The 14,296-nt window shown below is 44.0% G+C and overlaps 1 protein-coding gene across 16 annotated transcripts; it reads right to left on the bottom strand.

The window, feature by feature from the left end:
• Positions 1-1,353: 1,353 nt before the first annotated feature.
• LOC123181879 (uncharacterized) lies at positions 1,354-6,560 on the bottom strand. 16 transcript variants are annotated; one of them, XR_006491922.1, is made up of 9 exons: positions 6,043-6,560; positions 5,747-5,933; positions 5,021-5,067; positions 4,709-4,825; positions 4,316-4,380; positions 4,019-4,209; positions 3,833-3,929; positions 3,683-3,751; positions 1,354-3,257 (listed from the first exon to the last, which is right to left on the bottom strand). XR_006491922.1 is itself a non-coding variant. In XM_044594284.1 (8 exons), exons 2-7 carry the CDS (start codon positions 5,784-5,786, stop codon positions 3,867-3,869), a joined length of 489 nt encoding a protein of 162 aa, XP_044450219.1. In that variant the 5' UTR covers positions 5,787-5,933; positions 6,043-6,560; the 3' UTR covers positions 1,355-3,751; positions 3,833-3,866. The 16 variants fall into 16 exon arrangements, 7 of the variants coding, with proteins under 7 accessions (XP_044450217.1, XP_044450220.1, XP_044450219.1 ...); XR_006491921.1 differs by having other exon boundaries at positions 3,683-3,929; XM_044594284.1 differs by having other exon boundaries at positions 1,355-3,751; positions 3,833-3,895.
• Between the last annotated feature and the right edge of the window lie 7,736 nt (positions 6,561-14,296).

The raw sequence follows: 14,296 nt of genomic DNA, 5'->3' as shown, positions 1-14,296 counted from the left end.
TAACCATAGACATGTGTTGTCATTTGATAACGGGATCACATCATTAGGAGAATAATGTGATGGACAAGACCCATCCGTTAGCTTAGCATATTGATCGTTTAGTTTATTGCTATTGCTTTCTTCATGTCAAATACATATTCCTTCAACTACGAGATTATGCAACTCCCGGATACCGGAGGAATGCCTTGTGTGCTATCAAACGTCACAACGTAACTGGTGGTGATCATAAAAATGCTCTACAGGTATCTCCGAAGGTGTTTTTTGAGTTGACATAGATCGAGATTAGGATTTGTCACTCCGAGTATCGGAGAGGTATCTCTCAACCCTCTCGATAATACACATCATAAGCTTGCAAGCAAAGTGACTAAGGAGTTAGTTACAAGATGATGTATTATGGAACGAGTAAAGATACTTGCCGGTAACGAGATTGAACTAGGCATGGAGATACCGACGATCGAATCTCGGGCAAGTAACATACCGATGGACAAAGGGAATTACGTATGTTGTCATAACGGTTCGACCGATAAAGATCTTCGTAGAATATGTAGGAGCCAACATGGGCATCCATGTTCCGCTATTGATTATTGACTGGAGAAGTGTCTCGGTCATGTCTACATAGTTCTCGAACCCGTAGGGTCCGCACGCTTAACGTTCGTTGACGATATAGTGTTATATGAGTTATATGATTTGGTGACCGGATGTTGTTCGGAGTCCCGGATGAGATCACAGACATGACAAGGAGTCTTTAAATGGTCGAGAGGTAAAGATTGATATATAGGACGATGGTATTCGGACACCGGAAGTGGTTCGGAGGTACCGGATACTTATCGGGTCACCGGAAGGAGTTTTGGGCATCCCCGGCAAAGATATGGGCCTTATGGGCCAAGTGAGGGAACACACCAGCCCACAAGGGGCTGGTTCACCCTCTACAGGGCCGGCCTAAGGGGAGGGAAAGGAAAGGGGAGGAGGAAAGGAAAGTGTGGAGTTGGACTACCACTTCCTTCCCTCTCCCCCCTCTTTCCTTTCCCCTTGTCCATACAAGGAAAGGGGGGCACAGGAGGGCAGGAGCCCTAGGGCCAGCGGCCAGCCCCTTGGGGCGCGCCCTGGCTGCCCTGGCAGCCCCCCTCCCCCCTGCCACCTATATATACATGGGGAGGGTGACGGTGTCCTGGACTAGGGGGTACTCACCACGTAGTCTCCCGATCAGTTGGATTGGGCCGAGGACCCCCATGGCCGTTTGCTCATGGGCCAGTTCGGACAACCGATGTATACACGAGGAAGATTCCACAAGACTTGGTGATCAAGACAAAGACTCCTCTCCACCGGCGTATTCGACTAGGACTCTTGTTATCCTAAGCCTCCGGTATGTTATATAAACCGAGGCTAGGCTAGTCGATAGATCATTATGACATTACTCATCACTAGTACAAATGCCCGTGCGTTGCACCGGGTTAGAAATGAAATATAGCATGCTCCACGTGTCATTATGCAATATTTTTAAGCCAATTTTTGCAAACGTATAAGCAAGATTACACTAAGTACTTTTTGTATGATGAAATTTGGACGTACCCTAACAATGTTCGTCATTACCTATTTCAGCTCCGCACTTTCATTTCATTTGAAAAACATGATTTTTTTTTATCAACCAATTTTATTTTTTGTTGTACAGAAAAACATGAATTTTTTTATCAACCAATTTTATTTTTTGTTGTACAGAAAAACACGATTCGAGGTATATGTACAAAATCAGTTTGTGCCCCTTTCTTACTACATCAGTAAATGAGTCAACTTCTTGCGATAACCAATACCATTTTGCGGAACTATCTCTTTGCTTGATAACCACTATCAACATGTCCATAACTTGAATATTTTATCACAGGGTATCAGACCCTCAAATACATCAGTTCCAAACAATGATTAATGCAACATCAGAATAGAGGAGGTGCTCATTATCAGTTGAACATGAGAACTATTATTTGTGCAGAACTCTCATATCAAATTCAGAACAACATACTCAGTTGTATGTCATCTTACTTGCGAAATTATAAATTCAGAACAGGGTATCATATTCAGTTTTGCTACTGGGAAAGGCTTGTTACACTTCAGTATGCACAATAGTACATGCTTTAACCTGTCAAATATGTAATGTCATAAACAAAGAAAAAGGTGTATTTGATTTGCCATGGAACTGCTTGAAATCAAAGATATGGATGATGGTGCAGCACACAAATAAAATTAGCATCACAGCTTAAACCTAGGTTTGTTTATGATCAGTCTGAAACTCGACTCTTCTTTTTTGCGCGGGAGTCTGAAACTCGACTCGATAGGCTGAATATACACAATGAAACACAAGTTTCAGTGAGATTCTCAGATTCACACAGGAAAGTTGCTTGGAACTTTAACCGGAAAAAGGATCAAAGTTGAACATGAACTGGGAGAACATTCTAAAAGTTCAGACTGGGCATGCTAGTCTGATGCTCTTGAAACTGCCTGTATAACCAGGACAGAAACAACAACTAAAACAGGGGATTACATCCAGTGATTAGTTCTCATCCAGTGAGCATACTACTGCGGTAATTATAGCAAATTACCCTCCTAATACCAGTTTTAATTCGCCTTGATACACGAACCAAATCATGTAAAACTCCTAACAAAGTGCAGAGTAACTGAAGCAGCTAGTCACTGTTTATCTTAGTACCCCCTCCAATCCAAATTAGTTGTTGCTCAAACTTCTGTATCTAGCACTGAAATATGTCTAGATACATCCGCTCCAGCGACTGCTAATACGGATCAGAGGGAATATCAGAAAACCATGAAGGCATCAAGCTTAGTAGTTAGCATTTTAGACTGTAATATCATGAGACTAAATTTTATTAACCACTTTTGATTTTCAAAATAGGTATAACTACAGGCTTCTATGTTTTCCATCAACAACTTAGGAGAGAATCAAAATTATAAAAATCAGAACCAGAAAACTTTACATTAACAGTTTTGATGCTACGCCGCAAAATTACTTGTTATATTCGATCACAACAATTATTCTTTGCTCATTATCAAATAAGCCAAATCTGACCAAATGCTACACAACTAAAAATAAGCAATACCTGGTAGAACAGGCAAAATTGCTATCTTGGTTCTAAAATTTGCAGCAGTCCTTTCCTTTTAGCAACTAAAATCAACAATGACTATTTATTCAATTTCCTGGAGAGTTTTCCTTCTATTTTGTCAGCATCCAATGCTGGCGCTGTAGAGAAAATCTGCAGAAAAAAGGCCACTTAGCATCTAAATTTTATCGATTGTTCTGACCATGTTCAAGAAATGCAAAGTCTAAGAATTCACACTGTAAATAACTGAGGCAACACAACAGAAAACAAAAGATGAGTAGAACAAAAAAGGAGTTCAGAATATAGCATGAATTATAGTGCCCAAACAACAGCATGATTGACAACAATGTTCCTTTCTGCCCGAGCAATAACTTTTACCTTTCAGCATGGCATGATTAATACAGAAAAAAATGTTGGTTTGTAGAATGAAAGCAGAGAGCACGAAAGTAAGTAGAACGACATGGAGGCAGAGCCATGTGTGTCGCAGCGTGCTGCTAACCAAGAATTGCAAGGAATGCTAAAATCTGAACCAACAGCTGTTCAGGTTACATGAGAGAACTGGAAATGGCATAGCTCACTAATCAGGTAGAAACTGTTCAGGCAGGTTGTCCTTGAAGTTCTCCATGTCATGAGCATAACTTCATTGGCTGAAAAAACGATCATACACTTAAAATTAACAACCAACTGTATGGTACTATTAAAAAACAGTTAGCCTCACAGTTTTGTACCAATGTTTCTTCCAACGAAGGATGACCTCCATAGCTATACCAAACTGAGGCTCTTTCCCTTTGCTATACAGAATACCGAAAAAGGCTTTACGCCCCGCTATATAAATAAAGTACCACACCACACAATCATCCAAGGATGCTATACAGAATAAAGCACTACAAACAATTTCAGAGTAGGACACTGACCAACAAATGTTGCAGTTAAAAGTTTCAAGTTGAGGTCTCTGGCGCTCCCCGGCTTAGTTGTGGTAGTCGTGGAGCACAGCCAGATCCTAGTCCTCTTGTGACCGCTGACGTGCAGATCTACCATAGACAAAAGAGGCCATCGACCGAGAGAAATAAATCGATAGCGGCCTAGACCCTGCGAGCCCAGCATCCTGGATCCTAGGAGCCATGGCCTTAGTGGTGACATGCAGATCGTGGACGATGCCCAGCAGAGGAACACAACAAGAAAAGAAGGATAAATAGGACCATATTTCTCACCTTGGAGGTGTTGCTGCTGCTGCACTGAATTGTTTGAACTTCGCTTTCTCTACCTCCTCTGAAACCTGAAATATATGCAGATGTTAGAAAGCTTATAATCTGTATACGATGATTTTAACAAAAGGGGAAAAGAGTACCAAGAACAGATTCATACGTTTGGCTCTTAGCCATTACAAGCTTCAATACATCTATTTATGTATGTCGCAAACTATCATAAATGAATAATAGTATTATCGTTTAGCTATTCCATGGAACAGTTTCTCTGAACATTCTTGCTTCAAAGTTGTCAGAAGTTCTAGGCATGACAAAGACATGTACTAAATGTTCTCACAAATAACCAAAAATAAAAAGGCATATCAAGACAGGAAGATGCTTGTTTGGCCAAATAGTTACCACTCTCTGAACCATATTGCCAAAATATGGCAGGAACATGGTCGTGAACTCATCCCCATTTATCTCTCTTAACCAAACACTCCCTGACCTATGGTCCTCCCACTCACCTTCCTGCCACTGAAGAAAACATGGGACCTTCATATCAGCTCAGGATCACATATAAAGAAGATAAGTTGGCCATACGTTGACTTGACAATATAGACAAGTGCAATACTAAATTAGAAATTGTTCTTTTGAAATTAATATGGCTAGTGACTACTCCGGTAGAATACATAAGCCATTTTGATTCAAATAAACATAATAAATAATTACCAATATAAGTGAGCTGCTTAGAAATGTAATATATGATCTGCCTTGAACTGCAGGATAGCCAGAGACATTGATGAATTAATATGCACGAGCCATGTTAGGTCTGCAAATTCAGTCAGTAAAACGACAAAATGCCACTTATCCAAGCTCAAATCAATGGCTTGAGAAAAGGGAATAGATGCTAATGTACCAAAAATATTAGCTGATCACACTATTATTCTGTTTTTTACTTGGTTGTGTACTAACACTACCCTAAACATATTTCTCAAAAAACAAAATACTACCCTGAACATAAGCACCCAAAGTTAGGTGTATACTGCTATGAGTCCAGAAAGTAATCTAACTAATTTGAATATAAGACATTTTCATTTATATGAGACATTAACAGAAAAGTTTGTAAAGATTGTTTGTACCTTTATACATCCTTATAAAGGAAGTTGATAGAAAATATATACCAGAGAGGAATTTCGACATAATCACTTTTCAAAGTCAATCAAGATTAATAATCTGGCATTGGTTCAAGAAAGGATACGCAGCAAGTGATCAGGTAAGACAACTATTTGAGTACCAATCAATGTAAATAATACAACCTTTGTTCATTGTAGCAATGATACGGTGCCAGTTTAAATTACTTGTACCAGAAAAGAAGACACATACCATCTCATATTTCCCAGTGCTCTGAAAGTAAAAAACCAACAAGTGCAAGAATCGGAACAGAGAAAAGCTTACCTAGGCAAGTGGGCATGATGCCATTGGGGCTGGATGCCATGCTCAGGCAGTAGAGCTCTATTGCCAAGCTCTCCCTTCAATACCAGCCGTAGAACCGTCCGTGCTGCTTTCAAACTCTTCTTAAACCAAAATAGCATTCCCAATATGCATAAATGAAGCTACAGCTACAACCATCACCAGATTGCATCTGCAATTTCCAATGAGGAGCTCATCACGGGCTCATACTACAAGCAATACCCGCACCTGCATACACCGATACCCCTGTCTCTGTCCATCCCACGCCGCAAGAGACTTGCCTGGGATGTTCAAGCTTGCCGCCGGACGGGGAGGGGGGCGGGAGACCTAGCCTCCACCACCATGAGCGCGGCGCTGCGCAGCCGATGTAGGAAAGGAGACGGGATGGAGGTGGGGAGCGCTGCTTCTTCGATCCAGCGCTCGACGGGGAGGACAAAGGAGGACGGGTCTCCACCTGCCGCGCCCATCCTCGCCTTGCTCTCTATTCACAGGAGCTCGACCCCGCCGCCCTCTCCCTCCACGGGAACGCCGTGATCCGGGGCTTCACCGACAAGGGCCTCCGTCAACAGGAAAACGCGGCCGCGCCCAGCCCTATTTCGCGTGCGCGCGCGCGCGAGAGAGAGAGAGAGAGAGACGTGGGTCGGGAGAGAGGGAAAATCCTCGCCGGCGTCGTCCGGCGGCCGGCGCAACACCGGATCGAGGGTCGCCGTGGCCGGTCGCCTCCTGGCGGCTGGGATCGGGAGGCGAGGGAGAGCCCGTGTTTTTTCAGAGCCTTTTGGACGGCGGGCTGAATATTGAAAGCTACAGGGGGAGTTTTGTAAAACAGCCTGAACGAAACGTTTTTCTCACTTAAAAAGGACTGCGGATTGAATACCAGAAAATATAGGGACTTTTTTCTAAAATTTCCGCGACGGTAAGCGGGCCGAAACAGTAGCCGCTTTATTAGTAGGTAAAGATAAAGATAAAGATACCCTTAGGTCTTAGACCACACCTTATGATCTCGAGGTAGATCAACTCTTGTAACCCTATATTCATCAAAATCAATCAAGCAGGAAGTAGGGTATTACCTCGATGGAGAGGGCCCGAACCTGGGTAAAACATCGTGCCCCCTGTCTCCTGTTACCCATCGATCCATGACACACAACTTGGGACCCCCTACCCGAGATCTGCCGGTTTTGACACCGACAATGGTGCTTTCATTGAGAGTTCCGCTGTGTGATCGGCAAAAGGATCAATGGCTCGCCTGCAGATCAACTGCGACGTTGGCGAATTCGTCGCCGCCTCGACTGGTCACCTTGGCTTGACCGAGGACTGTGCCCTACCTCCAATCATCATGTCCGGACGAGGGCCTTCATCAACATCAACTCCGATCTCTATCAAGATCATGGAGGAATCATCCATGGAGCTCGGGGGCTCAACGTCAACACTGCCCTCGGGCGATCGTGCTGTTTTTCTGGAAAGCGAACTTGTATCCGCCGCCACCGCCTCCTCGAGTGTCGTTTTGACGATAGCTTCGGTGGAATTGTGCGGAATTAAGTCAACAACAATCATGCAAAATTTCGTCGAGTTCCGATGGAGGAATCTCCAGCAATCTACGATATACCGGAGCCCTGTCAAATCTGGACGGGAATCTGGACGAGTTTAGGGCGTGGTCTCCAGAGCCAAGCTCGGAGGTCCTTTGGAAGATCCAACCGTTCATCTGCCGCGGAATTCCCATATCTACCACCCTCAAAATTTCAGCTCGATCCGACGGTTCAAACTCCGGGAACCTTCCGATGAGTGGACCAATTTTCTGATCTGTTATTTGCGTGAATACGGATCCGACCCGAATTCATGTTTCTTTATGAACATGATATTGGACAACCTTTTTAAAGGAATTTTCTTCTAGGGTATTGTGCGTTGTTCTTAACACGTGCCCATAAAATTTCAAGCCTTCTCTGAGGTACTCTTCATCATCACGCTGGTGTCAAACCAGTCCGGTAACATTGCTCCACGGCTGCCGACCTGCGCTAGACACGTCATCGCTTTGTTAAGCCAAGCTCATCTTCTTCGGATCAGCATCTCGGCGAGCCGAAAAAGAGTTCGGCATCGCGAAGGATAAATCATCACCAACAATGCCGCCCCACGGATTACACGGAACAGGCACACCGGCATCGCCGTTCGGTCACTTCATCAATCCGGCTTTGACCGCGTCACAAGTTATGACGAGCGTCGGCATGACTGCACTGTTGCTTCTTCAAGCCGATGTCCATCACGCCGAACTACTTCAACACCTCGGCTGACATGGCAGCTGCAACGTCTCCTTACCTACCCGCTCCGTTACCTCGGCTAGACTGGGGGCTTCACCATCTCTTCATCAACCTACTCCGGAGACTTCGACGTCACCCGCCGACCAGCTTCGCCACATTAGCTGGACCGGGGGCTTTGCCTCGGCAAGCCAACCTTTACCAGCATCGCCATGCCGCCGCTCCATCGCTCATCAGGCAATGTGTGTGCGGATCAAGTCCCAATTTTGGGAGTAACCTTTTTTCAGATTGCTACAACAGATAAACTAGGTGCTATTAATCCTAATATTTTTTTCTTGCTTGGGTTTATTTTTCCGAAAAATTATTACTCTGGTTTGTTTCATCATCTGTACACATGTCTGTCAAATGATGGCCGCATTAACGATGGTTGCGCGATGGTTCGGTCCGTTTCCCGTCCGCAGTTCGGCGAACGCCGCATCTAGAGCCTGGACCGCCCTGCAAATTCAGGCTTTGTCACGCCTTCACTGCGTCACGCCGACGCCCAGCATCGACATTGGCTTCAGCGCCAGGCCACATCTCTTTAAATAAATTATTTTTGCGTAAAGAAATTATGCAAGGATTATATATATATATATTATTTTTGTTGGGGAACGTAGCAATAATTCAAAAAAATTCCTACGTGTCACCAAGATCAATCTAGGAGATGCTAGCAACGAGAGAGAGGGAGTGCATCTTCATACCCTTGAAGATCGCTAAGCGGAAGCGTTGCAAGAACGCGCTTGATGGAGTCGTACTCGCGGCAATTCAAATCGCGGAAGATCCGATCTAGCGCCGAACGGACGGCGCCTCCGCGTTCAACACACGTACAGCCCGGGGACGTCTCCTCCTTCTTGATCCAGCAAGGGGAGAGGAGAAGTTGAGGGAGAACTCCAGCAGCACGACGGCGTGGTGGCAATGGAGCTTGTGGTTCTCCGGCAGAGCTTCGCCAAGCTTCGCGGGAGGAGGAGGAGGTGTTGGGGAGGGGGAGGGCTGCGCCTTGAATGTGGTGCGGCTGCCCTCCCACCCCCTCACTATATATAGGGGAAAGGGGAGAGGGGGCCGGCCCCTCTAGAAGGATCTAGAGGAGGAGGCGGCGGCCAGGGGAAACCCCTAGATGGGTTTGGGCGCCCCCACCCCCTAGGAAACTTGCCCCTCAAGCCGGGAGGGGCGGCTGCCCTAGGGGTGGCGCCCCCACCTCTCCTGGTTACGTGAGAGGGGTTGGGAGGGGCGCACAACCCCTTAGTGGGCTGGTTTGCCGCTTCCCCTTAGCCCATAAGGCCCCCCAACGCTTGCCGGGCCTCCGAAACCCCTTTCGGACATGCTGGCCACAGCCTGGTACCCCCGGAACAATTCCGGACTCCAATACCCTTCGTCCAATATACCGATCTTCACCTCCGGACCATTCCGGAGCTCCTCTTCATGTCCGGGGGTCTCATCCGGGACTCCGAACAACCTTCGGTAACCACATACTATTTTCCATAACAACTCTAGCGTCACCGAACCTTAAGTGTGTAGACCCTACGGGTTCGGGAACCATGCAGACATGACCGAGACACCTCTCCGGCCAATAACCAATAGCGGGATCTAGATACCCATATTGGCTCCCACATGTTCCATGATGATCTCATCGGATGAACCACGATGTCGGGGATTCAATCAATCCCGTATACAATTCCCTTTGTCCATCGGTATGTTACTTGCCCGAGATTCGATCGTCGGTATCCCAATACCTCGTTCAATCTCGTTACCGGCAAGTCTCTTTACTCGTTCCGTAACGCATGATCCCGTGGCTAACTCCTTAGTCACATTGAGCTCATTATGATGATGCATTACCGAGTGGGCCCAAAGATACCTCTCCGTCATACGGAGTGACAAATCCCAGTCTCGATTCGTGCCAACCCAACAGACACTTTCGGAGATACCTGTAGTGCACCTTTATAGCCACCCAGTTACGTTGTGACGTTTGGTACACCCAAAGCATTCCTACGGTATCCGGGAGTTGCACAATCTCATGGTCTAAGGAAATGATACTTGACATTAGAAAAGCTCTTAGCAAACGAACTATACGATCTTGTGCTATGCTTAGGATTGGGTCTTGTCCATCACATCATTCTCCTAATGATGTGATCCCGTTATCAATGACATCCAATGTCCATGGTTAGGAAACCATAACCATCTATTGATCAACGAGCTAGTCAACTAGAGGCTCACTAGGGACATGTTGTGGTCTATGCATTCAACATGTATTACGGTTTCCGATCAATACAATTATAGCATGAACAATAGACAATTATCATGAACAAGGAAATATAATAATAACCATTTTATTATTGCCTCTAGGGCATATTTCCAACAGTCTCCCACTTGCACTAGAGTCAATAATCTAGTTCACATCACTATGTGATTGTAATGAATCCAACACCCATTGGGTTTGATCATATCTCGCTTGTGAGAGAGGTTATTAGTCAACGGGTCTGAATCCTTTCAGATCCGCGTGTGCTTTACAAATCTCTATGTCATCTCCTAGATGCAGCTACCACGCGCTATTTGGAACTATTCCAAATAACTGCTCTACTATATGAATCCGGTTTACTACTCAGAGTCATCCAGATTAGTGTCAAAGTTTGCATCGACGTAAACCTTTACGACGAACTCTTTTACCACCTCCATAGTCGAGAAAAATCCTTAGTCCACTAGTTACTAAGGACAACTTTGACCGCTATCTTGTGATCCATTCCTGGATCACTCTTGTACCCCTTGACTAACTCAGGGCAAGGCACACTTCAGGTGCGGTACACATCATAGCATACTGTCGAGCCTACGTCTAAAGCATAGGGGACGACCTTCGTCCTTTCTCTCTCTTCTGCCGTGGTCAGGTCTTGAGTCTTACTCAATACTCACACCTTGTAACACAGCCAAGAACTCCTTCTTTGCTGATCTATTTTGAACTCCTTCAAAATCTTGTCACGGTATGTATTCATTTGAAAGTACTATTAAGCGTTTTTGATCTATCCTTATAGATCTTGATGCTCAATGTTCAAGTAGCTTAATCCAGGTTTTCCATTGAAAAACACTTTTCAAATAACCCTGTATGCTTTCCAGAAATTCTACATCATTTTTGATCAACAATATGTCAACAACATATACTCATCAGAAATTCTATAGTGCTCCCACTCACTTCTTTGGAAATACAAGTTTCTCATAAACTTTGTATAAACCCTAAATCTTTGATCATCTCATCAAAGCGCATATTCCAACTCTGAGATGCTTACTCCAGTCCTTAGAAGGATCGCTGGAGCTTTGCATACTTGTTAGCATCTTTCAGGATTGACAAAACCTTCTGGTTGTATCACATACAACCTTCTCCTCATGAAAATCGTCGAGGAAACAATGGTTTTTGACATCCTATCTGCAAGATTTCATAAATAATGCAGTAACTGCTAATATAATTCCAACAGACTCTTAGCATCGCTACGAGTGAGAAAATCTCATCGTAGTCAACTCCTTGAACTTGTCGGAAAACATCTTAATGATAAGTCGAGCTTTCTTAATGGTGACACTTACCATCATTGTCCGTCTTCCTTTTAAAATCCATCTGCACCCAACAGCCTTACGACCATCAAGTAGTTCTTCCAAAGTCTATACTTTGTTTTTATACATGGATCCTCTCTCGGATTTTATGGCCTCGAGCCATTCGTTGGAATCTGGGCCGACCATCGTTTCTCCATAGCTCGTAGGTTCATTGTTGTCTAGCAACATGACTTCCAAGACAGGATTACGTACCACTCTGAAGTAGTACGCATCCTTGTCGTCCTACGAGGTTTGGTAGTGACTTGATCCGAAGTTTCATGATCACTATCATAAGCTTTCACTTCAATTGGTGTAGGTGCCACAGGAACAACTTCCTGTGCCCTGCTACGCACTAGTTGAAGTGATGGTTCAATAACCTCATCAAGTCTCCACCATCCTCCCACTCAATTCTTTCAAGAGAAACTTTTCCTCGAGAATGGACCCGTTTCTAGAAACAATCACTTTTGCTTCTAGATCTGAAACAGGAGGTATACCCAACTGTTTTGGGTATTCTATGAAGATGCATTTATCCGCTTTGGGTTCGAGCTTATCAGCCTGAAACTTTTCACATAAGCGTCGCAGCCCCAAACTTTTAAGAAACAACAGCTTAGGTTTCTCTAAACCATAGTTCATACGGTGTCGTCTCAATGGAATTGCGTGGTGCCCTATTTAAAGTGAATGTGGTTGTCTCTAATGCCTAGCCCATAAATGATAGTGGTAATTTGATAAGAGACATCATGGTATGCACCATATCCAATAGGGTGCAGTTATGATGTTCGGACACACCATCACACTATGGTGTTCCAGGCGGTATTAGTTGTGAAACAATTTCCGCGATGTCTTAATTGTGTGCCAAACTCGTAACTCAGATATTCATCTCTATGATCATATCATAGACATTTTATCCTCTTGTCACGACGATCTTCAACTTCACTCTGAAATTACTTGAACCTTTCAATAATTCAGACTTGTGTTTCATCAAGTAAATACACTCAGCATCTACTCAAATCATCTGTGAAGTAAGCACATAACGATATCCACTGCATGCCTCAGCACTCATTGGATTGCGCACATCAAATGTATTACTTCCAACAAGTTGCTCTCTTGTTCCATCTTACTGAAAACGAGGCCTTTCAGTCATCTTGCCCATGTGTTATGATTTGCATGTCTCAAGTGATTCAAAATCAAGTGAGTCCAAATGATCCATCTGTATGGAGTTTCTTCATGCATATCTACCAATAGACATGGTTCGCATGTCTCAATCTTTTCAAAAACGAGTGAGTCCAAAGATCCATCAACATGGAGCTTCTTCATGCGTTTTATACCAATATGACTCAAATGGCAGTGCCACAAGTATGTGGTACTATCATTACTATCTTATATCTTTTGGCATGAACATGTGTATCACTATGATCGAGATTCAATAAACCATTCATTTTAAGTGCAAGACCATTGGAGGTATTGTTCAAAGAGTAACCATTATTCTCCTTAAATGAATAACCGTATTGCGATAAACATAATCCAATCATGTCTATGCTCAACGCAAACACCAAATAACAATTATTTAGGTTTAACACCAATCTCGATGGTAGAGGGAGCATGCGATGCTTGATCACATCAACCTTGGAAACACTTCCAACACATATCGTCATCTTACCTTTAGCTAGTCTCCGTTTATTCCGTAGCCTTTTATTTCGAGTTACCAACACTTAGCAACCGAACCGGCATCTAATACCCTGGTGCTACTAGGAGTACTAGTAAAGTACACATTAATATAATGTATATCCAATATACTTCTGTCGACCTTGCCTGCCTTCTCATCTACCAAGTATCTAGGGTAGTTCTGCTTCAGTGACCGTTCCCCTCATTACAGAAGCACTTAGTCTCGGGTTTGGGTTCAACCTTGGGTTTCTTCACTAGAGCAGCAACTGATTTGCCGTTTCATGAAGTATCCCTTCTTTCCCTTGCCCTTCTTGAAACTAGTGGTTTTACTAACCATCAACAATTGATGGTCCTACTTGATTTCTACTTTCGCAGTGTCAAACATCGCGAATTGCTCAAGGATCATCATGTCTATCCCTGATATGTTATAGTTCATCACGAAGCTCTAATAGCTTGGTGGCAGTGACTATGGAGAACCATCACTATCTCATCTGGAAGATTAACTCCCACTCAATTCAAGCGATTGTAGTACTCAGACAATCTGAGCACATGCTCAACAATTGAGCTTTTCTCCCTTAGTTTGCAGGCTTAAGAAACTTGTCAAAGGTCTCATACCTCTTGACGTGGGCACTAGTCTGAAATCCCAATTTCAGTCTTTGGAACATCTCATATGTTCTGCGACGTTTCAAAAACGTCTTTGGCGCCTCAATTCTAAACCGTTAGCATTACGCACTGAACTATCACGTAGTCATCAAAACGTGTATGTCAGATGTTCGCAACATCCACAGACGACGCTCGAGGTTCAGCACACCGAGCGGTGCATTAAGGACATAAGCCTTCTGCGCAGCAATGAGGATAATCCTCAGTTTACGGACCCAGTCCGCATAATTTCTACTATCAACTTTCAACTAAATTTTCTCTAGGAACATATCTTAAACAGTAGAACTAAAGCATAAGCTACGACATAATTTGCAAAGACCTTTTGACTATGTTCATGATAATTAAGTTCATCTGATCA

The sequence above is a fragment of the Triticum aestivum genome, chromosome 1D, assembly GCF_018294505.1.
Source record: "Triticum aestivum cultivar Chinese Spring chromosome 1D, IWGSC CS RefSeq v2.1, whole genome shotgun sequence".
In the NCBI taxonomy this organism is placed as follows: Eukaryota; Viridiplantae; Streptophyta; class Magnoliopsida; order Poales; family Poaceae; genus Triticum; species Triticum aestivum.
Note: the sequence above shows the minus strand (reverse complement) of the source record. Positions and strands in the feature narration are given on the sequence as shown.